The sequence below is a fragment of the Sinocyclocheilus rhinocerous genome, unplaced genomic scaffold (genome assembly GCF_001515625.1).
Source record: "Sinocyclocheilus rhinocerous isolate Xijiao unplaced genomic scaffold, SAMN03320098_v1.1 scaffold383, whole genome shotgun sequence".
Taxonomy (NCBI): Eukaryota; Metazoa; Chordata; class Actinopteri; order Cypriniformes; family Cyprinidae; genus Sinocyclocheilus; species Sinocyclocheilus rhinocerous.
This window is the reverse complement of record NW_015643560.1, coordinates 163,797-190,114: the sequence shown is the minus strand read 5'-3', so window position 1 is coordinate 190,114 and position 26,318 is coordinate 163,797. Positions and strand designations below refer to the sequence as shown.

The 26,318-nt window shown below is 44.5% G+C and overlaps 1 protein-coding gene across 2 annotated transcripts in view; it reads right to left on the bottom strand.

The window, feature by feature from the left end:
- Window positions 1-4,584: 4,584 nt before the first annotated feature.
- LOC107757359 (neurogenic locus notch homolog protein 2-like) overlaps window positions 4,585-26,318 on the bottom strand; it is a 30,028-nt gene continuing 8,294 nt past the window's right edge. The window contains exons 3-34 of one of the 2 annotated variants that reach the window (XR_001641934.1): window positions 19,683-19,825; window positions 19,260-19,595; window positions 18,526-18,648; window positions 18,203-18,436; window positions 17,959-18,114; window positions 17,653-17,838; window positions 16,577-16,690; window positions 15,241-15,354; window positions 13,739-13,972; window positions 13,538-13,648; window positions 13,233-13,425; window positions 12,996-13,141; window positions 12,511-12,744; window positions 12,271-12,423; window positions 11,941-12,169; window positions 11,650-11,851; window positions 11,325-11,481; window positions 11,063-11,247; window positions 10,807-10,939; window positions 9,964-10,218; window positions 9,758-9,870; window positions 9,136-9,653; window positions 8,728-9,054; window positions 8,296-8,444; window positions 7,975-8,200; window positions 7,778-7,868; window positions 7,523-7,691; window positions 7,078-7,382; window positions 6,841-6,988; window positions 6,662-6,759; window positions 5,007-6,547; window positions 4,585-4,863 (exon numbers count right to left, since the gene is read on the bottom strand). Coding sequence is in view for 1 of the 2 variants with exons in the window: in XM_016574800.1 (XP_016430286.1) it covers window positions 5,057-6,547; window positions 6,662-6,759; window positions 6,841-6,988; window positions 7,078-7,382; window positions 7,523-7,691; window positions 7,778-7,868; window positions 7,975-8,200; window positions 8,296-8,444; window positions 8,728-9,054; window positions 9,136-9,653; window positions 9,758-9,870; window positions 9,964-10,218; window positions 10,807-10,939; window positions 11,063-11,247; window positions 11,325-11,481; window positions 11,650-11,851; window positions 11,941-12,169; window positions 12,271-12,423; window positions 12,511-12,744; window positions 12,996-13,141; window positions 13,233-13,425; window positions 13,538-13,648; window positions 13,739-13,972; window positions 15,241-15,354; window positions 16,577-16,690; window positions 17,653-17,838; window positions 17,959-18,114; window positions 18,203-18,436; window positions 18,526-18,648; window positions 19,260-19,595; window positions 19,683-19,825 (7,273 nt within the window). In the remaining variant the exon portion in view is untranslated. Of the gene's footprint in view, window positions 4,869-5,006; window positions 6,548-6,661; window positions 6,760-6,840; window positions 6,989-7,077; window positions 7,383-7,522; window positions 7,692-7,777; window positions 7,869-7,974; window positions 8,201-8,295; window positions 8,445-8,727; window positions 9,055-9,135; window positions 9,654-9,757; window positions 9,871-9,963; window positions 10,219-10,806; window positions 10,940-11,062; window positions 11,248-11,324; window positions 11,482-11,649; window positions 11,852-11,940; window positions 12,170-12,270; window positions 12,424-12,510; window positions 12,745-12,995; window positions 13,142-13,232; window positions 13,426-13,537; window positions 13,649-13,738; window positions 13,973-15,240; window positions 15,355-16,576; window positions 16,691-17,652; window positions 17,839-17,958; window positions 18,115-18,202; window positions 18,437-18,525; window positions 18,649-19,259; window positions 19,596-19,682; window positions 19,826-26,318 lie in introns of both variants that reach the window. The other variant, XM_016574800.1, reaches the window with a different exon arrangement.

Genomic DNA, 26,318 nt, shown 5'->3' with positions numbered 1-26,318 from the left:
GTGGAGGGAGCCCTAGAATTTATAATAGTGTCGTAATCTCAGCCGAGAGACCAGAACACATTAGCGTACTCCGCTCAAGGGCCACGCCCATAACCTCCATAATTCCGGTCGAGGATGCCAAATCATGCCCCGAGCTTGTGTCAACAGATCGTGTCTGAGGGGAACCTCCCATGGAGGGCCGGCTAGCAGACTGACCAGGTCCGAGAACCACGACTGAGTGGGCCACCGCGGGGCCACCAGCAACAGGTGCTCCACTCTTCTGATCGTATTCTGAATAGGACTGCTGGGAGCAACCGGATTGGGGGAAAAGCATAAAGACTGGTCCTGGGCCATTCGTGGGCCAGAGCATCCAGACCTAGAGGCGACGGGGGAGACAGGGAAAACCAAAGCGGGCAGTGCGTAGTCATGCTCGAAGCGAACAAGTCCACTTTCGCTCGGCCGAACCTCTGCCATATAAGATCCACCACCTGGGGGTGCAATCTCCATTCCCCATTCTGCAGACTCTGTCTCGAGAGCAGATCCGCTCCTGAGTTCAGGCGACCTGGGATATGGACTGCTCTGATCGACAGGAACTTTGTCTGAGCCCAGAGAAGAATACGCCTCGCCAGCCTGCAAAGGGGGTGAGAACGTAGTCCCCCTTGACGATTGAGGTACGACACAACTGCCGTGTTGTCTGTCCTGACTAACACATGATAACCCCTCAGCTGGGGTAAGAACTGTTCGAGAGCCAGGAGAACCGCAAGCATCTCCAAACAGTTTATGTGCCAGTCTCGATGTACCTCTGTCCAGACTCCACCAACTGGATATCCCTGATGGACCGCTCCCCAGCCCGTAAGGGACGCGTCCGTCGTAACCGTTTTGCGGCAACACAACATCCCCATCTGGACTCCTTCCAGAAGGAACTGGGGTCTCATCCAGGGGCTTAGAGTACGGCAAGGTTTATGCACATAGTCCAAGTCTTCTCCGTTTTTAGTGTATCTCTGTGGCAGAATTACAGCGCCACATACTGGTCTGGCATGTATACTACATCGTTTTGTGTCGGTTTCGTGGTTTCGTGTGGACGCAGATATTTCTTGAGACTAGGGGAAAAAAGATAGGATAGGGAAAGCTCTAGGCTTCCTGTGGACCTTAGCCTTACTTAAATTCAGTGGTCACGGCAAAGTTCTTTTTGTTCTTATCCAGTACAAAGGCAGCTGCCAGCACAAACATGCCACCAGAAGTGCAGCTACCGCGATTAGCACTTGCTCTTTCTCCCTGAGCTCTCCTCACAAAAATAAACACACAACAAAAATGACAGCAGTGAGAAAGTAGCAGTTAACAAAGCATCTGATCATAGCGATGTGGATATGTTTGCTGCAGTTCGGCATCACGACGACAGGTGAGGTAATTAAAATTACACTGTTCTGTTGTTTGATACTGAAGTGTATTTAGATCTGGCTATGTGAGACTATTTTTTATTATTTTGAATTTTCCCTTTCTTTGCCTGACACATTAACGCTGACACATTAACGTTACAGACAGTACAGTATAGTATATTAAACATTATGTAAGCATTTGTTTCTTGTGTTATAGAACGGAAGAGAGGCTCTCGGGAGCGCGCGTAATGTCACATCCTTTTGATATTCCAAAAACGTCCTCCACATAATCAGTCTACAGGCTTTCAAAAGCCCGATTCGGCCACGTGAGCAACTCGTTCCCGGGTTCGTAGGGTCACTAAACGCTCCACTGTGAATAAATCGCCATCCGAATCCGTTTTATCACTGTGGTGCCATCCTAGGAAGTCAGGGAAAGTCTCGTTTTTTTAAGTTTCGCTAAGCTGTTCACACATTGGCAATAAAAAAAAGTGATTAATACATGAAAATTCTTAGCCCTTTAAAATAAAATATGAAAAACGTTTATTTTGAGTGTTTAGGGTCTGCATGATGTTTGGGTTAAAAAAAAAAATCCAATGATTCAACAAATCAGCACTGTCGGAGCTCTATTGGTATTCAGTTCATATGACTCATGTATAAATTGGTACTTTAGTTGCTTAGCAATGTGCAACTAAATTGCAAACAAACAAACAAACAAAAAAACTGGCAAACAATTTTTTTGTTGTTGCTTAAATTAATCTCAATTATTGAGTGGGTTAGTGACATTATGTGGTTGCTTTGCAACGACATAAATGAGCTACAGACTTGAAGTTTCCCACATGTGCAAAAACAAACAACTCTTGTATTCATGACTTTACATGGAGAAGCTGCAATAGCACTGAATGTCGAGGTCAGATTGTGTTTTTAAATTCTCCATGTGAAAGCCTCTCCACCACGAATGGCTGTTGGTGTTTAATCATTGAGTATCCAGTGAGTTTATTTTCATTATGAGCATCATTAAATAGATGTTTTGGATTGATATTTGACAAAAAGTGTTTAGTGAGTACTAGAGTTTCCCAGTTTGTGTGTCCTAAAACAAAATAATGGATTCAGAATGCACGGAAATATAAAAGAGGTGAGACAAAGAATAAGACATAGGGGAAATGTAGTTTCTACTGCTTTATTAGAAGTAACATATTTTACAACTTTGTCTGTAGAAAGAAACTGTGAAAAACTGTTTATATACAATGGTTTTAAACTACTTTTAAACAAGTATAGGAAATTAATAATGACAATAGAAAATATCTATGGCTGTTCTAGTTATGCAAGACCAATACACAGTCACATCCTCACCTTAATGCTAATAAAAAGTACATTTACTTTTTGTTCTTTTTAGTACATATTCATTTTAGAAACATAAGACTTCTCATAAACAAGTAGACCTAAACAAGGTGAAACATATTTACAGAAAGGTACTGGAATTTCAAAAATATCTGGAGAACTGTATCATGAGAAGTGAAAAGTTGTGAATTAAAGGAAGACCTATGCTGGGTTAGCAAAGCTTAGTAGTAGCCTACTTATGTAAGATAACAAAGAGGTCCAGAATGTGCTCCAAAACCACCACAAGCCTTGAAATGTGGTACATGAAAATTTAATAGATTAAGCACAAATACTATTTAAAAAAATAATAATGTATGGCTGAAACTGAGCAATGTTTATGTGCCATAGTTTAGTGAAATGGGCGTGTTCCTCTTGGCGATAGCAAGAAAACACCTGTCAGTGTCATCAAATGCAGGTCTTACAGTTGGGAATATTGAAGAGGGATGAACATACGGACATGTTACAGAAAGCCAGGGGCATCACTACATGGTAGCGTTTCCCATCTCACGCCTTCTGACCAGACACGACAGATGTCATCGTCTAGGCTGATGGGGTGGGAACTGCTAAAGATGCAGACAACACTGCATGCTATATAACACCTCCCTGAGGAGTGACAGAGCAATAGCAGACCATTAGAACCCCGTTAGCCATGTACCCAACACACAACACATATGCTTGCTATCCAAACCAAAAGGAGCTGGAATATGATTAGACCACATGGAAATTCTGGACCTGAGGGATCAAATTACATTAAACTAAATCAACCACACTGCCTTGGCTTCATAAAGCCCCAGAGGAAGACTTTCTAGTGGTCAAGTGTCAGCTGCAGCTGTTCAGTTTTGAAATGAAGTGCTTGTGAGGGCTCAGGAACACAGTGAGATCAGTTCCGCAACGGTCATCGGCTCCACGAGTGCTGGTTGGTGGGTTCTGATCAGGAATGTTTGCGGAAAGGAAGTTGGGTGTCACTGAAGAAGTGACGCAGAGCAGCAGCCTAATAACACAGCTTAATACATCAATGTTCCACAGGTAACTGGTTCCAAATGTGGTTATAAAAGGAAAAATAGAAAACAAATTTACACAAGGCAAGACTATAAGGCAAGTGACTGGCTGGGATTTTGAGAGGGAACGGGTAGAACATTGGCCAGCGCAGGCCTATGTAAGACGGTGAAGTCACTGAAGAAACTATGTTCAGTAAAATCATTTCCACTGATACAACACAACACTGAAAACATTCTAAACACTGGCCTGTTTTAGAGATGCGCTTTTATGCACTGTTATAAATGCTGAACTAGGATTTAAGGGTTTTCTTACCGTCTTTCTCTCTCTCTCAAGCTTTTCCCCTTGAAGTGCTTCACAGATGCCCCTCTACATTCATACAAATACTTTTACAAAACGTATAAAATCATTTTAAATCAGAATATTTTCACTTGTATTGGTCTCTATATACCTCTGTTTTCATGTGCCAATCTGTTTCTGAATGCTAGACTAAATAAATATCACTAAAATTTGTAAAAATTCTAATCTCATTATGTGTGTGTGCATGTCACTCAAAAGCCTGGTGTATAAATTCTGACTGTATCAGTTGCTGCTGATGAAACGGGCGGAACTGGCGAACTAAGCAATCATGAGTTGCTCCTCTTGTAACAGTAGTAACATGTAACCTGTGGAGATCTCACAAGTCCCACATAATATATTGGGAGTAGTAAGGCAGTTGTTATGGGGGTCACTAAAAACAACAGAGACAGAAAGAGGGTGAAAACACCCACAAGGCAGTTTGGAAAACATAAGACAATAAATAAAAAGAAAGAAATTTCCTTCAACATTTCACTTTTCTCTCAATCTATTTTTTTTAAAAGTTTGTTAGTTTCAGGAGTGTCCCCAAGTCTTTGAAATGAAAGACGTGGTATTCTTCATATACTTTTTTTTTTATAATTAAGTCCATCTGTGACAGAACGTCTTACTTCATTAAATTGTCTTTTCTTTTTAAGACAACACAAATTTCCCTTTAACTTTCTTTCTGCAAACACCAGCAGACAGTCTTTTTGACGCAAAACAGTCAATCCTAATCCAATTAAAATCTTGGAAATGGGCTGACAGGTAAGTAAAAAAAACAAGCCTTAGAGTGATGCTTCCCAACTCTACTTTAAGACAACACAAATTTCCCTTTAACTTTCTTTCTGCAAACACCAGCAGACAGTCTTTTTGACGCAAAACAGTCAATCCTAATCCAATTAAAATCTTGGAAATGGGCTGACAGGTAAGTAAAAAACGCTCGTCAACTCTACTCTCTCAAAGTCACAAACATTTAAGGTAGTTTGAGCTGCTCAAGCAAACACCTGCATCTTCCCATTGGACTCCTGGACATGCGAAATCTGGGTCTGAGTAGGAACTGTGACGGCTGGGCTGGGGGTGGAGTCAGACCAATCGGACACACAGTGAGGGGAGGGACTGGACCAGGGCTCTGGAGACTCTGGAGAAGGGGTCAGGTAAGGATGTTCACTGGGCACATGTAGATAATGCTTGGGTGTTGCATCCATGGCAGAGCTGCAGCTGTGCTGGGAGGGCGGTGTGGGGTAATCCTCCGGGCCTGCGGTGCTAACGCTCGCCTGTGCCGGGGGTGCCTGAGACGGGATAGCCTGTGCTTGCGAAGCCTGAGGGGCTGCCGAGGCTTGCGGTGGCTGAGTCTGTGGCTGCTGTGGCTGGTAGAAAGCTGGAGGAGGCTGTGCCTGTTGTGGGGTCGGGGGAGTGGAGGAACCCCTGCGGGTGAGGTTGGGGTTGGTAAGGGCGTGGCTGTGAAGTTGCTGCGGCTGCTGCTCTGCAATGGGTGGCAGTTTGACCGGGCTAATAGAGGGTGTGTTGGAGACTGGTGTTGGCTGCAGGATGGGCTGCTGGGCATTACGGAACACCTGTTGCTGGTGCATGAGCATGCTGCTTTGCTGCAGGGTCGGTGTCCGAGGGAGCATGCCTGCTTGGCTACTTACTGCATGCATAATGTTGACCATGGGCTGACTGCACTGAGAAGATGGAGGCATGCGGTTGTGCCAGTCAAATGGCACGCTTACTGGAGTTACTATACCCATGTTGAGGCTCATCTGGCCGGCATTCAGCACGCAGTTGTGGGGGCCTTGGTTGACGCCGCCTCCTTGCATGACCACACGCCCATGCATGGAGAGCCTACCATCACTCAGGTCGCTCAGCTGAGCTAGGGAGACTGCAAAAGGGCTGGTGCCATCCAAGATACTGCTGTGCACCATTGGAGTGGTAGGGACAGACATGGAAGAGTGGAAAAGGCCAGGAGAAGGCATGGCGGCCGGTGAGGTTGGATTGGTGATGTAGCCGCCGTTGCTGGCACCTCCGCGTGGTGAATCCAGCGAGTCGACAGGGGAGAGCGTGACAGAGCTCTCCAGCAAAGCACTCTGCATGTCTAGTGTCAGCTGTTTGTTACGTCCTTTGGCTAAATCTTTCAGGTTGGTAGTGTGCTGTCCACCTATGCCTTTAGCCCCTGGGCGACGGTTCTTCTTACTCTGCGGGGTGCTTTTCAGCCCTTGGAGGAAGTTGCTGGGAGGGCACATGAGTGGTGAGAGTGTGTGGCTACCAGATAGGTGGTGACCTGCCCCTGGATGTCCCTGCGGACTTCTCACAGTGTTATATTCATCCAATAGCTGTACAATGTCATGGTGCATGCGCTCCTGGGCGATATCTCGAGGGAGCCTGTCCATGTGATCTGTTATCTCCCTGTTAGCAAAGTGAGCCAACAACACCTTTACAGCCTCACAGCTACCTTCCCTGGCAGCCAAGAATAGTGGAGTTTCCTCCTAAAGATAGTAGATAGATTATAATTAATATCTAATCTATGTTAATGTTAATCTAATAATTAACAACATGGCTGAGATAGTTAAATCTGAATATGAAAGAATAAAATTGCATACCTTAAGGTCCTGCATATCTTTATTGGCACCGTTCTTCAACAAGGCAACTGTAGCTTCAACATTGTTTACTGCTGCTGCCCAGTGCAAAGCTGACTTTCCTGTGGAGATAGAATGGAACCATCAGAAACAATGCAACCTCACATCAAGAGCAGGAACTTTTTCTTTTCTTTTGCATTTACCAAGTTCATCAACAGCATTGACATCAGCATGGCAGGTGATCAACTCTTCCACCATGCCTTCTACTGCCAGACGGGCTGCAAGGATCAGAGCAGTGGAGCCATCATACATGCGTGCATCCAGGTCTGTGGCACGGTTCCTGATCAGAATCTGCAGAAGCAAGAATATGGGATACATGAGCACTGACATTGTTTCAATAGTCCATATCTACTTATATATTTGGTTGTAGGTGACTTTACCTGGAAAACCCCCTGAGCATCAGCTGCTACAGCTGCATGCAGAGGTGTGCGGCCTGTGTTATCCTGTGCGTTTGCATCAGCCCCAGCATCCAGGAGCCGTTTAGCTGCATCAGCTCGGGCATAGCGTGCAGCCAGATGCAGAGCTGTCTCTCCAGTGCGGTCGGTCTGAGCTGCAAGCGATGCTCCCTGGTAAATGAGGTCAGATATGATGTTGGCGGAGGATTCTTCTGAATCATCATCTTCGGTCACCTCTGGCTCCAGCCCACCTCCACAGAAGGATGCCAGCATAAGGGGTGTGAAGCCATCTAAATGAAATAATAGTTTGTAAATGTTTTGAATACATTTGCTATTATTGTATCTAAACTTTATCTGTGCAAGGCCACTGATAAGGTAGGACAACTTGGCTTAACCAAGGAGTAAGAGTAGAAAGCCAAACATATCGTACCAGGGCCTCGGACATTGACGTCCATGCAATCGCTGTCAAACTCTCCCTGTGGAGGCGTGAGAGCCATGGAAGGTGGCATACGGATATCTGCCGCTGCCAAGTGGTGCTGTGTCCACTGTCTGCTGTCAACTGCATCCTCACCATCTGACAGAATACTGGGCTCTTCCACCTGTACAAAAAAACCCAACAATAGTAAGATATACAACTGTTTCATTGATGCATACATCGTAAGAGAAATAATAAATGGTCAGTCACCTTAAGTCGTTTTGCCTCTGGGCAGTCTGTGTCTATCCACTGGTCACTGTGATCTGCCAATAGAGACTCTTCCACTGTCTTTGGCATGTGTCTGCAAAGAGTCATGAATGCTAATTAGTCCCTTTGAAAGGGATATTTTGATGAACTATACTGACAATAGTTATATTAAAAGCACTGATAATGCATGAAAGACTCACTTCATGCCCAGGGAATCTTGCCCCACAGGTTCTCTGCGGTTCTTGTTACTGCTTGTTTCCTTCTTGAGCAAGAAGCCCTCAGGGAACCAGAGTGTGCTGTGTTCACGTTTGCGGCGGGCAATCAACATGCCCACCATCAAGATTACCAACAAGAAGAGAGAAGCTACTCCTACTAATGGTAGCATACCCCATTCAGGGATCTCATCAGGATCTTTAATTTTTTCACCTAAAAGAGTATGATTAGTGTGATTATAAAATCCAACTATACCAATGGGACCTACGTAAGAAAGCAATTAAGTCTGTGTAAGTGTGGATACTTACTGCGCACTTCCTTCAGGGGGTATGGGAAATTCAACATCTCCTGAGCAGACAAAGCACCCAGGTATTCAGCAGCGCTGTTAGCATTGCGGAAGCAGTCATCTGAACCCTGTGAGCAGAGCCTGTTGTCTATTTCCAAGTATACAATAGACCTGCAGAGGAGCCAAAGAGTATCTGTTAAGGCACATTCACATTAGTGAAATTTTGGTGATATTTTGCTGACAAATGTTTGGTATTGTCAATATTGTAGCGATGCACGAAGCACTGCTTACTGAGAGGTGTACTTCCAAACTAAGCTGTTTTATATTGGTCAATGTTCCAAGTTCAAGAAACTCGAATCTGAGGCGAAATGCTCATGAGGAATGCAAAATTTCGCTGTGCAAAGGTAAAAAAGTAAATGAGATTGCACTGATTACTTCAGTAACCCCAACTTACCCAATGACCTCTTGCTGAGGTTGAAGCTCCCGTTTAATGCGTGTCTCACGTCCTTTATAGGGTCTGATCATGTATTCCCCATTCTGATCTAAATGGAAACGCAATGTGGTGCGCAGGATTGCACTTAGTTTCTGCAAGAAAGCAGTTTGTGTCCTTAGCAGCTCCTCGGGAGGCAGCAGAACTACAATAACCAGGACGCCTTCTGCAAGGTCTTCTGGAATCTTCTCTGCACAATCCAGTCCATCCCAGCCACACTCTTCAGTATTGCAGCCTTGGTCGCAGAGCCCATCTGCGTAATGGTCGGTACAGTATGTCTCATAGATGGGGCTGAGGGAAAAGAGAATGTGTTAGAGGAAGGCCATCATAAACAGTCCTATGAAGCATGATTAGACTTAGTATAAGACTTACTTGCAGACTTTCTCTTTGTTCTTGCAGTCGAAGTTATCATAAAGGCACTCTGCATTGTTGCAGAACTCATCACACTGACTATTGTTGAAGAGCCGCCAGCAGCGAGGGTCTGTGCAGTGTGCCCAGGGGTTCGCAGCCAGAGAGCAGTCACCTCCATCCCAGCGGCAGGCAAACGAATTACATTCTTTATCACACACACCGTCATTGGCCTTGCCGTGACATTCAGCATTAGGGCAAAGTGGCATCGGCCCTGGTTCCTGTTCGCATCGGTTGCCTTTCCAGCCGTTGATGCACTGGCAGTGGAAAAAAGGGAAGCTGGTTTCCTCTGAACACAAGCCTCCATTGCGGCAAGGTTTGGAGGAGCAGCCGTCATTGCTGCGGTGCTGACACAGTGGCCCGCCAAAGCCCTGAATACAGGTGCAACGTGCACCTCGTGAGGTAAGAGTACAGCTGCCACCATTGTAGCAAGGCAGCTCTTTGCAGTTCATGCTCCTCTCACAGTTAGCACCTGCGTACCCCTGAGAAAGAGACAAGGAGGAGTTAAGTAGTTGCTTTTGAAGTTTAACAGTACAGTAAAGATCATAATGCTATAGTTTATATCATATAAGGCCTGGATACTCACAAGCTGACAGGTGCAAGTGTATCCCAGTGGCGAGCTGCTGGACACGGAGCATACCCCTTCGTTCTTACAGGGCTGAGATTCGCACACACTGAATCTATTCTGACACCCTCGTCCTGAAGACACAATGAAGTGAGTATTCAGAGACACATTACAATGTTGTTTATGTAAATCACAGACACATTTTTCAGTTTTCAGACATCCCTCACCTGTGAAGCCAGGTTTGCACATGCACTGGTAATCATTGGGCAACTGTATGCAATCCAAGCTGTTGGAGGGGTTGCAGGGGTTGGAAAGGCACTCGTTGATGTCTCCCTCACAGCGTTCTCCAGTGAAGCCGGGAGGGCAGTTACACCTGTGCCCTCCAACCCTGTCCACACAGGTGCCATTGTTTTGACACTTGGGCATGCCCCGAGGCCATGAGGGAGTTGCGCAGTCATCCTCATTTATCTCACAGAGGACCCCTAAAAAGGTCATAATAAAAACATTACAGTGACCTTATTCCAACCTATGTCTAACTATGTACACTACTGTTCAAAGGTTATGGGTCAGTAAGATTTTTTCTTGAAATAAATGAATACTTTCAGCAAGGATGCATTAAATTGACCAAAAGTGACAGTAATGTATGTTACAAAAAATTATATTTTAAATTATGCTCTTTTTGTTCTATTCTTCATAGAATCCTAAAAAATCATGCAGCACACATGATCAACATTGATAATAATAAGAAATGTTTACTGAGCATCAAATCAGCATATAAGAATGATTTCTGAAAGATCATGTGGCACTGAAGACTGGAGTAATGGCTGCTTTGCATCCCAGGAATAAATTACATTTTAAAATATGCTAAAACAGAAAAGGCTTATTTTAAATTGTAACAACATTACTGTTTTCTATACTGTGTTTTTATAAAACAAATAACTTTACTGACCCCAAAGTTTTGAACAGTTTTGTATATTTGGATTTTTGCACTTGAGACTTTGATTCTTTGCATTTTACTCCAGGTCAGGTAAATTGATAATTTTAAATGTAATTTGTGAAATCTATCTTACCCAGTGTGCCTGGAGGGCAAGAGCAGATGTAATGTCCCACCAGGTCAATGCAGGTTCCTCCATTCTGACACAGATGAGACTGACACTCATTGACCTCTCTTTCGCAGTTGTTCCCCTCATAACCAGGCATGCACTGGAGGAAAAGCATGTCAGTTCAAAACCGGTTCTTCAGTTCTTCATATTCTATAGGTAATTAGGCTTTATACTAATACAAATGATAATATATGCTATTTGTAGCAGTGTTAAGATTACTCACATCGCAGGTGAATCCTCCCATGTAGCTCCTACAGGTGGCACCATTGAGGCAAGGTTTGTCCTCACAGTGGTCAAACTGGGACTCACAGTAACTGCCTGTGTAATCTGCGCGACATTTGCAGTAGTGTGTGTTGCCAGTATTGACACAGTGTCCACCATGGTGGCAAAGCTCATCTGTTTGGAGTCCTGTTTGGACAGTTAACAATGAGAAGATCATATTTAAACTGTATTTGTAAAATAAAGTTACATGCAATATTATATACCTCTCTGTCTGGCTGCAACTTCACAAGACACTCCTTGGATGTCACAATAACGACCTGACCAGCCTCCCAAACAGTCACATGTAAAGGAGGCATCTTTCTGTCTGCAGCGACCACCATTCTTGCATGGGTTAGACGGCCTGCACCAATCAACTGGATACTAAAAGAGAGATAAAAAGAAACAATTTATTTTAATGATTCTATTCTAACACTGATTTTAGTTGTTTATTTTTTATTTCATTCTTCTATTCCAATAAATTTTTTATTGTATGTAACTTTAGAAAAGTTGCAAGCATGTTTAGGTTATGGCATAATCTGGAATTAATACCTGGCAACGGGGGCCAGTGTAGCCTTTTGGACATGAGCAGCGATATGACTCGAGGGCATCTTGACAAACTCCTCCGTTAAGGCATGGCTGAGAGTTACACTCGTTCACCTCGTACTGGCAGTAATCTCCAGTGAATCCTGACTGGCAGGTACATTTGAACCCGTTGATCCCATCAGTGCAGGTGCCTCCATTAAAACAGGAGCTAAAACAAATAGAGGATGTTATTTGTTTTTGCGCTACTATTGGCTACAGCATTTCTTTTATAAGGTATGAGTGAATTCACGGTCTCACCTTTCAGTGCAGTCTGGTATGTTGGTCTCACAGAGAAGGCCTGTGAAGCCTGGTTTGCAAGTACAAGTGTAGCTGTTGACGTAGTCGGTGCAAGCGCCTCCGTTCTTGCAGGGGGCGCTCTGACACTCATTTACCTCGGTAGCACAGCGTGCCCCTGTGAAGCCTGGCAGACAGCTGCAGCGGAATGTGTTTAATCCATCTGTACAGGATCCTCCGTTCAGACAGGGGTCTGACAAAACCAAAAACACTATGAGACCGTGAAGAAAAGTTGAAACCATTTCATTTGTGAGACCAGCAATAAAAACCTGGTTTCTGTTGAGTTTGACTCACTTGGTGAGCAGTCATTAATATCTGTTTCACAGTTGGGTCCAGTGTAGCCAGCACGGCAGGAGCACACATAGCCACCCAAAGTATTGGTACAGGTCCCGCGGTTCTTACAGGGGTTAGAGGTGCATTCATTTATGTCAGTGCTACACAACTGACCTGTGGTGGGAAGGACACTTAGAGTTAGACATTCTTTAGCAAACTCAATTCTTATAGACTTGAATCAGAATGCGTTTATTGACTCACCCTGCCATCCGGGTTGGCAGTTACACTGGTAGCCATGGTAGTCAGGTGTATGCACACAGGAAGCATGGTTGGCACAGGGGTTCGGAGTACAAGGTGTGAGCAGTTCTGCACAGGTGGGTCCGCTATAAGGTGGCTCACAGAGACATGTGAAACTGGCGACTCCATCAACACAGGTGCCCTGATTTAGACACGGGCTGGAGGCACACTCGTTGATGTTCACCTGACATAAGTTACCTGAGGATGGGAGACAGCTGTCAGAATGTAGCTATTGGCAAGAAGAGTGCAATTTTTTAAGAACTTGCAGTAGGGGGAGTTATGTCTGAGTTCTAATGCTTTATTAGGGAAACATTAGACCCTTTTCAGTGGCAGAGGTTGAATAAATATGAGAGGACAGTCTGTACTTTTCGGTAGAACAATGTGTAATAAAATCTCTTTTTGTTGTTATTATTAGTAGGCATTCTGTGCTAATGTAGCGTATATCTCACCTCTAAAACCTTGCCGACACTTGCAGGTGAAACCATTGAGCTGGTCAAAACAGGTGCCTGCATTCTGGCAGGGGCTGGGCAAACAATCGTTTCGGTCTAGGTCACAGTTCTTACCCACCCATCCAGGCTCACAGTCACATCGATAGCTGCAGGAGCAATACAAACAAGAGTCACACTCAAAACAAGTCCCCATTTATTTACTTCCTGCTAGTTTTAAAGTTTGTTATGGAACTGTACCCATTAGGATCGTCTCTGCAGGCCCCATGCAAACATGGGCTGCTGGCACATTCGTCCACTTGTGAATAACAGTACGGGTCATGGAAGCCTTCAGGGCACTGGCAGTGGAAACCATTCTCATCATCTATGCAGGTTCCTCCATTGCGACAGGGATTAGACTGGCACTCGTCAATCTCATCTTTACACTGAGGCCCTGAAAGGGAGAGAAATTTATAGAGAGAAATTTATTTTCTGCATATCCCTGAATTTGCGAACTTTTCATTAATTTGTATAAGAAAAGAGGGGGGGAGATCTCTCCGTCTCACCGGTAAAGCCAGGTTTGCAGACACATTCATAGCGGTTTATGCCATCTTTGCAGATTCCATAGTCACAAGGGTTGCTAGCACAGTCGTCAAAGTTGTTTTCACAGTTGGTACCTGTGTGAGAAGCAAAAACCTTTTTTAATATGAAACACAGAAAACCTAATGTAACAAATGCAGTTGAATTATTGATACATCATCCCTCACCTGAAGTGCCATGTTGACACTGGCAGATATATTTGTTGACTAGGTCCACACATTTGCCACCATTCTGGCAGGGGTTGCTGTGGCACTCGTTGAGCTGGTTCTCGCAGCGGTAGCCAGTGTAGCCAGGCTCACAGTTACAAGTGTAACTGGCAATGCCATCTACGCAAGTGCCATGGTGGCACGGGTCAGGCTTGCAGTTATCAATGTTGCTCTCGCACAGCCTTCCCTCAAAACCTGAAGACAAAGAGGAGATGTGTAGGAGTGAATAAGCAGAGAATGGTACTTTTCTGTTAACCCGACATCTCAAGGACTGAGTGAGGTAGTGAGTAAGTCTCTGCTGCTCTACAGGTTCCTGTGTTTGTGTTTCTTGCCTGTCAGGAACAATTTCCCCTCTGTGGGCCATTACTGCACAAGCTAGGTGGGACGAAACTGCATTGTCCTCGTTCCTACTATTTCGATATTCTTTCTGTCTGCTCATGACCACTGTAGCTCACAAAGTCTGCATGAGTGATTCAATGCCCTTTATTTGTGTTTTTGTCTGGGGTGTAAATACTTCCTCGGTTTCGCTTGTACCCTTTATCCTTCTTAACCAGCAACCCCTTGACTGCCCCCCTTGCTTTTTTGGTCTGAAAATTTCTCTCCCCTTTTCCTAGTCTCAATCCGTTTTTTTCTCTTTTCTGTCTGCTACCTCCGTTTCCTTCTTTCTCTCTCTTGTGAAAGCTTCTACAGTTTGGAGTCTCTGTTCCCGTGGTTTCCATGCCGACAGGCTGTCAAGGCAGCGGCCTTGTGAGGAGCAGGGCAGGGCTGGGCTGGGCTGTGGTGGTGAGAGAGAAAGAGAGAGAGAGAGAGCCCTTCACAGGCCTCACAGACCTGCTTTTTTTGTTCCCTCGAGAGGCGGGACAATACCCTACGTCCCAGCTAACGGGACAGCTCAGCAGAGGGGAACTGGAGCACAGAGAATATCAAACAGCAGGCTGCTTCAGACAATACACAAACTCCATGTCTGTGCTTTCTAAAAGCCTAGTGACACATGCAGTATGTACTGTATCTTAAGCCCAAAACATTCACATACAATTTCATGCTAATTTGTTGGATAAATTAAAACCAGAAAATAGCCATTCCTACAGGCACAACTATGTGAAAGTGAATGCTGGGAGCTTTGGTTGTGCCATACGGTGCTGTGTGGGTATGCATTGTGGGTTACAGATGAACAGATGTCGGGGTGATGACCGAGCATAACCCCCCTCGTCAGCAGCTGCCGTCCTTGGTGACCCTGTGACATTGGGGTCTGCAGGGCAAAGGAGGGGGATCTTGGGCTTCTCTTCAGCCTGCCCAGCAGAACGATTAAAGAAACAAGAAGCATCTGACCCTGAGATCACTACGTTCAGGTGTTTGGATCTAGTCAGTGATGATGATTTTGACTTTGAACCCTGAAGGGCTCCACAAAGCTCTTGCACAGCAGGCACACACAATCAGACACACATCTTCATTTAGCAGCTTACCTTCAGCGCAGCGGCATTCGTACCCATTGGGACGGTCAATGCACTTGGCTCCATTCTGGCAGGGAGTGCTGGCACACTCATCTATGTCGATCTGACACATGGTGCCAGTAAACCCTGGGACAGGCAAACATAGGGGTTAGAGGTCCGTCTGAGGCAGCAGAGGTGAGCTCCACACACTGGTCAGGTCATTAGGTTCAGCTTTGGGGGCAGTAGAGCTCAGCCTAGTTGGACATGTCTGCCCCTTGGGTTATTTGAAGCTAAAGTGGAATTGAGTTTTCAAAGAAGGTTCACTGAATCTCCATTTGAATTTATGATCTTAGTGCTGTATATCATTATTAACATACACTGTGTTTTGATTCTCTTCCAGATCGTTAATAAAGAGAATTTGAAACATCTGATTTGAAGTGAATACTGGAGTTTTAGAATATGCCCAGGTTTTTCATTCTCTGAATCCATCCAACAATCACAATCTGCCCTAGACTAGATTTGAAAATGTTTTTATCAATCATATTCTAGATCTGATCTGTGCATTATCCTGTGTATGTGGATAATTTTTGAGATCTATGTCTAAGTATTATCTGGCCTATTATATGTATATTGGCAGACATTAATCAAGTTTCTTTATATTTTTGTAGTGATTAAAATGACATTATCTGGAAAATGAGCAGTCGTGTAGGCACTGAGCGGGCAGTGGGCCTTAAACACTGACTGGTATCCCCTGTCTGGGAAAACATGCTAGTAAGTTCATAAAAAAGGCTGGGGCCCCACAGAAATGTTCATTTCTGTATCTTTAGAGGGTGTTGTGTTGATTAACAGTGTTATGATCGGATCTATGTTGATGCCTAGGGCAGAAGGTTAGAGGGGGAGATGCTAGAATTGTTTTCTTCAAGGCCAGCGGCCCTCCCTCTTTCCTTGCACAAACGCTACAGGCTCAATAGCTAAATGGGGGGTGCGGGGTTGTCTGCCCCAGATGTAAATTGCGGACATGGAAAAGAATCTCATTAGCAGGGCTGCTGTTCCCCCCACCACCTCTATGCAGAGGGAGACGGGTGAGACTGCTGTCCCTTCTCTGTGGACAAGTTGGGAAGAGGAGGGGTGCTTGTGTAGAGTGGCCACAATGGTGTCTTTGTTTGGGCACGCAGTTGCATAGCGCTCAAGACCTCACTCTAATGAGTAATTACGCAAAAACTCTATCAGGCTAGGGGGCAAAGTTGGGTTTAGCCTGCTATTACATGAATCAAGATTGTATATTATGCGACCACACAAATGAACTTTTTGCATTCTTTTGACACATACTGTTGATCTGGTGATGCTGGTAAAATTACATGTTTCATACCTGGCTGACAGGTGCAGGTGAAGCCATTGACCATGTCTCGGCAGATGCCATCATTTACACAGGGGTTGCTCTCACATTCGTCGACATCCACCTCACAGTACTTCCCCTGATAGCCTGGTAGAGAGACAACCATGAGTGAAACACAGTTCTAACCCTTGATGCATTGAAGACGGTTCTCAGACTGCAGTTTCTCACAACACAGGGGCCCACAGACGCACACTGAGATGTTCTGCTACACTGCACCCTACAGCAAGTTCATGTTTCACAGGAAATGGAGAATTGCTCTATCTATGCAAACTGGGGCCCCTGCTTTGACTAGAAGCACCACACCCTACTGTCCACAGGATGCCCTGTGGTCATCTCTCCATTGAGAACACACATGTTCTATAATCAGCAGAGTGCTGCTGTTGTGTGTCACCCCATTCAGGTGAAACAGAGTGTGGGCCGGGGCCAGTGCACTGACGACAGCATGGAATCAGAAAGAATTGGCCCCTCCACGTGAGCCAGGGCCAAGTCGGCGATGATGAGGAGGGTGGGGAAGAAGAGGTGTCTGTGGAATTGAAAGGGGTATGAGCAGAAGTGGGGGGTGGGGGGTGGAGGGGATGAAAGTGCTGGGAAAAAGTTTGCTCTCCCTCTATGTGCGAAGGGCGAGGAACGGAGCATAGAGGGGCCCCATTGTTCCACTCCATTCCCACCACTCAAGATCTCATTATAATTCACTGCACACTCCTCCCCCTCTCTCCCAGATTGCCTAATACACCCCGCTCCCAGCGCCGATTTGTATAGTTCCCCAAAAAAACTAAGATGCATGTCGTGCAGGGTACATGTGCTGAAGACACAAAGCCAGTATTGGTCTGTGGTTTCTGTGACTTACCCATGTGGACTAAGCTTTTCTATTTCAATTGATTACCCTTCTCAAATGACCACTGTGTTAAGTGATTACATAAACAAATCCTCCTCTGGACTTTGCATGTTTTCTTAAGTAGGTCTATATAGTCATACAGTCTGGAAGTCCACATTGATTAGAAGCAGATTTAGTGTTTCTGTGTAAGTTAAGGTCAAGTTCACTGACATACCAGGCATACAGATGCATGTGAACTCGCCGATACGGTCCAGGCAGGTGGCGCCGTTCTGGCAGGGCATGGACAGGCACTCGTTGATATCAATCTCACAGCGAGGGCCAGTGTAACCCCGTCCACACTGGCACTGAAATGAGCCTTCCGTGTTTACGCACTTCCCAAAATGCTCACAGGGGTTGGCACCTGGCACAAGAGAGAGAAAGAAGAGTCAGTTAATACTTGCTCTCTACTGACAGAGACAAAAAGGAGGAAGAGACAGAAAGAATCAACAAGAGGGAGGCATTCACAATGCAGTAAATTTACCAATGGAACATTCATCCATGTCTTGGTTGCAGGCTCCACCAACAAAACCAGCAGGGCAGGTGCAGATGGCGCGGCCGTTCAGAGGGTTAGTGTCACACACTGCCCCCTCATTACAGGGGTTACTGACACAAGCATCATCCAGATGACAGAGCAGACCTGCAGGAACAGCAGAATGTGACTAATTGGACTCTGAGAACAATGGATAAAACCTACAAATAAGGAGTGATGATGAAGATAGTCGTACCAGTTTTGCCCACCGGGCACTCGCAGAAAAAGGAGGCCACACGGTCATGACACGTGGCCCCATTGAAGCAGACAGCTGTAGCACAGTCGTCAATATTCTCACTGCAGTCATCCCCAGTCCAGCCATTGACACATACACAGGTGTGTCCTCCAATGGTGTTAAAGCATGTACCGCCATTGTGACAAGCATTGGGCTGCATGAGACACTCGTTGACATCCTCAGCACAATACTGGCCTAAGGACAGAAAAACAAATGTCAAATTATTTTTAAGTTATTTTAACTGGAAAATTAAAAGTACACATGGAAAAAAAGTGTGTATTTACCTGTCCACTCAGGCAGACACTGACAATTGTATGTGTTGACACCATCTACACAGATCCCACCATTCATGCACTTGTGTCCAGGGCAGTCATCCACGTTCTCCTCGCAGTTGTGTCCCCTGAAGCCTAGGCGGAGAAATTAAATGGTATGACACAGGAAACAGGGAGGTAACTGTGGAAGTAATAATGTCTGATCTATTCCTCTCTTCCCCAACACACCTAATAACTTTCACTTAATCCTGCTCCACAGCTATTGATAAATTGATGTACAGAGTAAAGTGAGCAGTAAAAAGGTTCAGTGGGTGTTGAGTGTTTACATATTCTCACGGCGGTTCCCACAGCGGCAAAGCCAGGACCTGACAGAGCTCTGCTCCAGAGGGCCATACTCCCTGCCATGTTTGCTTGTTTTATAATCTCTCACAGTTTCAATGACTTCCTCTTTGGCGAGAGACATTTCCTGCTTGCTCCCCAGAGGGGATCAGAAAGGTCATAAAGTAAATTCCTGCCACAGCAGCACACTCGCGTTCTCTCTTCCACGCTTTGACTGTCTTTCTCACTCACTCTCATGTGTATCCTTCTCTCACTCTGAGCTATTAATAGCAAAGCATGAGGTATCACTGCCTGGAAAGTCCAGACGCTTTGGGAAACCCAGAATCCGAGGGATAAGAATGAGTATGGGAATATGATAAAGGGTGTGTGTCTACATGAATGCCTGCATGGTTTTTGTCTGTTTGTACCTGGCAAGCAAGCACACTCGTAGGTTTGGTCACTGGTCTGATGGCAGGTGCCCCCATTGAGACATTGTGAGGGGGCGCAGGGCTGGGTGGGCATCTCGCATGTGCGCCCGCTGTACCCAGCAAGGCACTCACAGCGAAATGAGCCATGTGTGTTCATGCAAATGCCACCGTTAAGGCACTTTCCAAGTTTGCGGCATTCATCAATATCATTGCGACAATTCTTGCCCTGATACCCAGGTGGGCATGAGCAGTTGTAGTGATTATTCCAATTGGTGCAACGGGCACCGTTGGCACAGGGATTTGTGGCACATGCATCAATCAGTGAACAATCCTGACCTGCAAACACAAGCAGCATCATTCACAAACAGACCTATATTTTCCACAAACTGTATCATGACAACATGAAGACACCCTAATCCTTACCTCTGAACCCCCGCTGGCACACACAGGTGTACTGTGGGATTCCATTGGCTACCTGGCTCTTGCAAGCTGCTCCATTTAGACAAGGCGAGCGGTGACAGGGGTCCATATGCTGACAGAGCAAACCAATATAACCAGGCCGGCATCTGTCGAGGGGCACAAATTTAGAACATGACCACCTGAACATAGAAGCCTTTTAGTGGTACATCAGAAACTTTTATCAACAACCAATGTCAAGTATCTCACCCAACTCATGCAAAGAATAGATGTTCTTTGCATGAGTTGGGTGAGATACTTGACATTGGTTGTTGATAAAAGTTTCTGATGTACCATTAAATATTAAATATCTTATTATAATACAAAGTTAGTGAGCAGGTGATAACACACACACACACACAAACACACACACAGACACAAACATAGAAAAATACTCAATTTCATGCTATCCACCAGATGTTGCATACATGTCTGCCTTGACTAAAACAGCAGAGCACACTTTCCACATTATCTGGTATTCCAATCCGGAAAGCATGCTTCTCTCCATGCCAGTTTGCATTCCAGGATTATTACTGATTTTCCAATCTCTCCACTGCATTCAATAGTTAAACACGGTTGTGAATGACAGAATTGCCTGTGTTCACCCATGAGACCTTGCAAACTGTATACAATGTTCAATGAGTTAACTTCACAATGGAGACCACTCAAAAGACAGGAGACAACAAACCATAGGTATGAGATGGTGGTCAAGCCACTTTGTGGCAGTTGAATACAGTTCTTTTTGCTCCAATTCTATGCTTTTCAGTACAGGTCGTTATCTTGATGGACAATTGAGTGGGACCTGAAACTGAACAGGTACGATAAAATAAACAACTTTTTCTTAATAAAGGCAGTCTCTCTCATGGGTTCTGGGGCCTTTGGTAAGCTAGGCTTAAGAAGCCAGTGTGTGTTGGGTAACCCTACACCCACACAGGGAGCCCCGCCACAGGATGAAGTCCCACATCAAAAACACCATTTGAAGCTGATGACAAGCACTGGGATGGTCTGTTCTCTCGGTGTCCCCCCTTAGGCCCTCTCTCTCTTTTCACTGTAAAATAACCCCTGGGCAGAGACAACAATGGCTTTTCCTCCTCTTTCTGTTACAGGATGACCACTTTTTTACACTGAGCTATTTGTCCCTTTGTTGTTTTGCCTCTTTTGTGGCTGGCATCTCCTCCCCCACACTTATTTGAAGCAGTTTCTCTCTGACCTCAGAGAGGGCTTCAGATAAGGGCTTGGCCTATAGGGGGTGCCATTTTAGACCTCTGCTTCACCACAGCGAGAGCCTGCTAGCCTTTTAGGATCTATAAGATCTATAAGAGGCCACAGTGTTCTGTTTGGAGGACACACTTACAGAAATGCTTCATATGGGAGTATTATACTATTCTGGAACTGGAACCAAAAAACAGATATAACGGAGCCAAGCTTAAGCTTACGATCTTAAGTTGTTGGCTTTGAGAAGCCCAAGTCTTATGATTAAAGATATTTATGTCAGATATTGAACAGAAACGGTTATGTTAAAGGGGTCATTGATGCGATTTCAAGTTTTCCTTTCTCTTTGGAGTGTTACAGGCCAATCACAATGCACTGGATAGCTGGCCAATCAGGACACACCTCGCTTTTCAGACCGATGATCTTTGTAAAAATCGACACGTTTCAGAAAGGCGGGACATAGAGGAGAAACTATAATGTACAGTATGTGGAAAATAATGTTTTTTGAACCTTAAACCGCATAAACATTTCATTACACAAAATAATTTTTTTTTTAGCAACATCATATGACCCCTTTAAGTATAAAATTCAGTGCTTGAGGAAGAAAAGAAAAATGTTAACTCGCTTCACTCACGTTCATTAGTGATGTCTGCTTAATAGTAATACTGTTGACTTCACAACATAAGAGTGTATTTCCCGGCCATGGTTGGTTGTTTTTCTTTTTCTTTTCTTTTTTTTAATCAAAGTCTGAGAATTTGAAGCGAAAGAGGCCTACTGGACCAAACTGAAGGCTGGTATCAAAAACATAATTAATCATGTCTGTTATTACTCTTTTTCAATATAGCCAGCTACATGAAATTTCATAAGTTAAGGCTACATGTCTGTGGGGAGTTTTTCTTTGAAAACAATGAAGAAACAGAGCAGCAATAAGAAGAAATTCTTCATGAATACCATCTCCTGAAGCCACCAACGCGGCACACTGCTTTTCCTTATGAACCCTTCACATGCTGGGAGGTCAAATGTCAGAGGTCAGCAGTCTGATTGTGATGATAATGTCAGGCAATGTAGTGGGGGGCAGGTCGGGGGCGTCTGTTAGGGAGAGAATGTCTTTTGCAGGGTGGGATGGGGGAAGAGTCCGGTACGGAGAGTCATGCCATGTCATATTTCCTGTAATCCCTCGTCTCCTACTCTGAAAACACTCACACTCTTTCTGAATACCAGATCCCTGTTGCTGTGGCAACCTCACAGACGACACCCCACCAATCACCCCCTACCCTTCATCCCCTTGACTATTTGTCATGGTTTGGCTGGGTTTATTTAGAAGCAAATTAACTATGTCTGGAATCTTGGGGGTCATGAAAAAAATGAAACTAGGAGTTGCGGCATTAAGAGTTTTGAGGAGACGGGGAGGAGACCCGCATCAAGGTTCAACTAGCATGCAGTCTGATACTCAAGCCCTTAAAAAAATAACCATTCCGGGCAATGGGCCTTTTAATGCTGAAAAATACCTAGACAGAGCCTACTTTGCAACCTGTTGTTATCCTGTCTTTGGCTCTAAGAAGCAGTTGATGTAAATGTGCAGAGTGAATGAGTGCATGTGTACATGAGCAGTTAGGAATGTGCGATGAAGGCCAAACAGGTCAGATTCTGGGGTACATCTTCTAACTGGGCTATTTTTACATTAGGGCTGCACGATAAATCGCATGCGATATTTAACGCGCATCTTGTCAGTAAAGCCGTTCTGTAATCAGCGGTAAATCTCCATCACCTGCATGCTTTCACATTGAGCAGCATTAACTACACAGAGCCGTTGTTCTCTGACGAGCTGCGCAAAACCACGTTCATATTCATGCGATTTTTTGCGCAGCTCGTCAGAGAACAACGGCTCTGTGTAGTTAATGCTGCTCAATGTGAAAGCCCGCAGGTGATGGAGATTTACCGCTGATTACAGAACCGGCTTTCTGACAAGATGCGCGTTAAATATCGCATGCGATTTATCGTGCAGCCCTATTTTACATGTATCCTTTGTTACAAAATTTTAAAAAGTGTGGTCAGCACGTGGTTAAACAAAAGAGAAACTTTTTGGATGGACCACAATAGGCACAATCACTGAGGAACTGCTCGTGGGATTTCAAAGAGTTACTGGACTATGAGGAATTGTGGATGTGTTGACAAGTGCTATTTCCACACACAAAGAAAGGGAGCCTCTGGCCTTGCAAAACATGATAACATGCAAGTGTGTGTGTGAGTTTTGGAACTGATTCCCTCTGTGTGTGTGTGTATCCATATCCATGCTGGAGTTCCATACTTGTTGCATCGTGAAAACCTTGGTGAAAGTGTGTGAGAATGTGTAGATATTGGTCAAGTAGCAGCAGGGGGAGGTTAGGATATTTGTCCTCACACGGTGTTCTGCAGCCAAAATACACATTCTTTTGTCTGGTCCTTGGCTGTGCATATCAGTCATCTAAAAACATACAGCCAAGAGTCCTATCAGAACTTTCAGAGTGAAAAACAACTCATTGTAAAGGAACTTCAACCTGGCAGGAGCTCCACTGTGAGTGAGGATGTTCTACAAAGAAGAATTTGAACAATTTTGAGTGTCATATGGATGGAAATGAGCCATTTCGCTTTTAGCCAGGTGTGGGATGTTTCTCAGCATTACTATTGAGTCAAATACACCAAGACTGGACCCCTGGCCCCTAAGTAATATCACAGTAGAAAAGGCTGAGTTAGGAAGAGGGCAAAAACAGTAATCCCCCAATGTCACAACACCAATGATGGTTCACACCAGCTGCAAATAGCACTAAACAACTGTTCACATCTGTCAGGACTGCTTTGGCTATCTGCCTTCTTGCTGCTTCTTTAAAGGATTACACCCAAAACAATGGCACTATTCTGTCTGTAAATCTCCAAACAGATGTGCACAAACACACACATGAATGCAGGCTGTTAGATCACATGCACAAGTATAGCAGCACAGTCACAGCACACTTTTCCTGAAACTGTTGAAAGTAGGTTAATGAAGCAATCGGACAGGTTGACAATTAAGCAATGATTCTTAACTGAGAGACAAACAAACAATTCAGGGAGCTGATGCAGTCAAACACCTCCACAAATACCTCACATGCACACTCAAACACGCTGTGTAACTTACAAACACTTTCCTCTCCTAGGACGCTGAGAAACCACAAGATATGTCAGATTGAAAAAACAATGGACAGGGCCTCATTCAAAAATATTGTATAGGTGTATCTCCATAGCATATCAAAAGAATTTCATGGGACCTGAAAGCCTTTTGGACTCTCAAGGATTTTTGTAACTTATATATGCATGCACACAGGGGCTTTTTGGATGCTGCAGCTGGAATGATTAATGTATGTGAAGTTCGGCATCTCTGCTTGCTTTTGAAACCTAATGCCGTTTTTCCTGATCTCAGGGTCATTGTGGCAAAGTCACCTGATACTATTCTCTTTAGCACAATACCATACAATCATCTAGCAGTCTAAGGTCACAACACTTGTGGACGATAAGCAAAAACACACTGCTTTTCCCTGAAAGAGTTTCATCTGGTCAGTCATGGTCCAGGAGGCACCAAGCACGAGAGAGTTCCCAACAGGATTTCAATCTCCTGGGTACTTGAAGCCATCCTTCCCACACTGAGGTGAAAGACAATAACCATGTATTTCACAAAGTCAACTCTTTCCTTAATAGGAAGTAAGTTGAGTGTAGGTCACCTGCTATTAATGTCACTGAAACTAAACCCTGTTTTGTTTGCTTTGAAAACAATGGAAATCTGAGGTTTAAAGCAACTTTCAGGGTATCAAAATGCCGCAAGTCCCCTAAGAAAAAAAAGTCTATGGCAGTGTCTGGCATATAGCCGCTCCATTCCTTTGTGAAGAGCCCATACTGACACCAAACTGCCAACTAGAGCCTGTCCCCCCTCCCCCAACTGCCCCCTCCCGGCTCCCGATCTTCTCAAAGAGGAACCAAAGTGGGGGTAGGGGAGCACTTTGTAGGCCAAATAAAAGAGCTAAAGTAGTCAGAACCCTATTGTTTAAGGACGGGGGAGCAGTGGCCCAAACAGCCGGGCTTTCAGGCCTGTGCTCAAACGAACCAACAGGCCTCTGCTGTAGCCTGGCAACAGTAACCCATGGCTGAGGAGAGAGCTGAGAGGGTGGGGGTTTGTGAGGACAGAACTTTCACAGGAACTGAACCTTCCAGACTTCCAGGAAAAACTTTCTACTAATCGCTGGAAGTAAAGGAGGTTTTGAAAATTGGAATCAAAATTAGGCCTACGGCACATGGAAAGGGTTTTGGTTTTTAGCCAGTGTTTTGTGTAGTTTGCATGAATTTTTAACTATAAACAGATAAACTGAACTTTTCAACAAGAAGCACATGTCAACCTATGGAAATATGCAGATGGGTAGATATCCATGAAATATTCATATTTGTCTTCCTTTGCCAACCCAATGTCCTGCTGTGTTGCATTGGCCACATAATTATCTATCTATTAGATTGTGTTGCATTGGCCACATTATCTATCTGTTAGATTTTTAAAATAAACGGACTGGAAGTGGACTAAATGAAGCAGCGGACTAAATGGACATGGATATGGTCCTTCAAGACTTCTGACAAAAGCCTTAAACACAGATCTTATCAAACTAAAACTTAACAAAAACACTTACTTATGTTTACCAGATCAGATTTAATGCTTTTGAAACAAATTAGTGTAAAGAATGTAACTATGCTCAATGCTCACAAAAAACCTCCAGAATTTCTGGTATTGCTGACAAGCCAACCATAACCACATTGCATGCACCCCAGACTCGAGGTCTTCCAAAGCATTCTTCACTGTACTTCACCACAAAACCACACCCCAGCACCTAAACCGATCCAGATCGCTTGGAACTCAAAGAGAAGTAGTCTTTTCTTACTGATTCTGCAGATCTGAAGACTATCAGTAATGTGTTTCTACACTAACATGCCTCGAGAATCTAAGAAAACTAGAGATGGAAGATCTGTTTTGCACAACCTCAAATTAACTCCACATAACGCCAAAATAACTTCTAGCTTTAACCTGGAGTGTCCTGCATTACGCATTAAGTAGGGCTGTGTAAAAAATATCGATATCTCGATTATAATCGATTCTCAGTTTTACGAAACGATATCGATTCTTAAATCCCAAGAATCGATTAGTCTAGCCTGTTTTCAGTTAATGGACGGAACATTGAAGGGTACCTCCCATCTAGTAAATCGCAATAAGCATTGTGCTTTGGTATTTTTAATATGAAACAAAGTCTCAGATTTCAAATTCTGTCCATTGTATTGCAGTATTTAAAGGGGTCATACCGTTTTGGCGCTGTTTAATGTGGAGTGACAGATCGCTGTAGC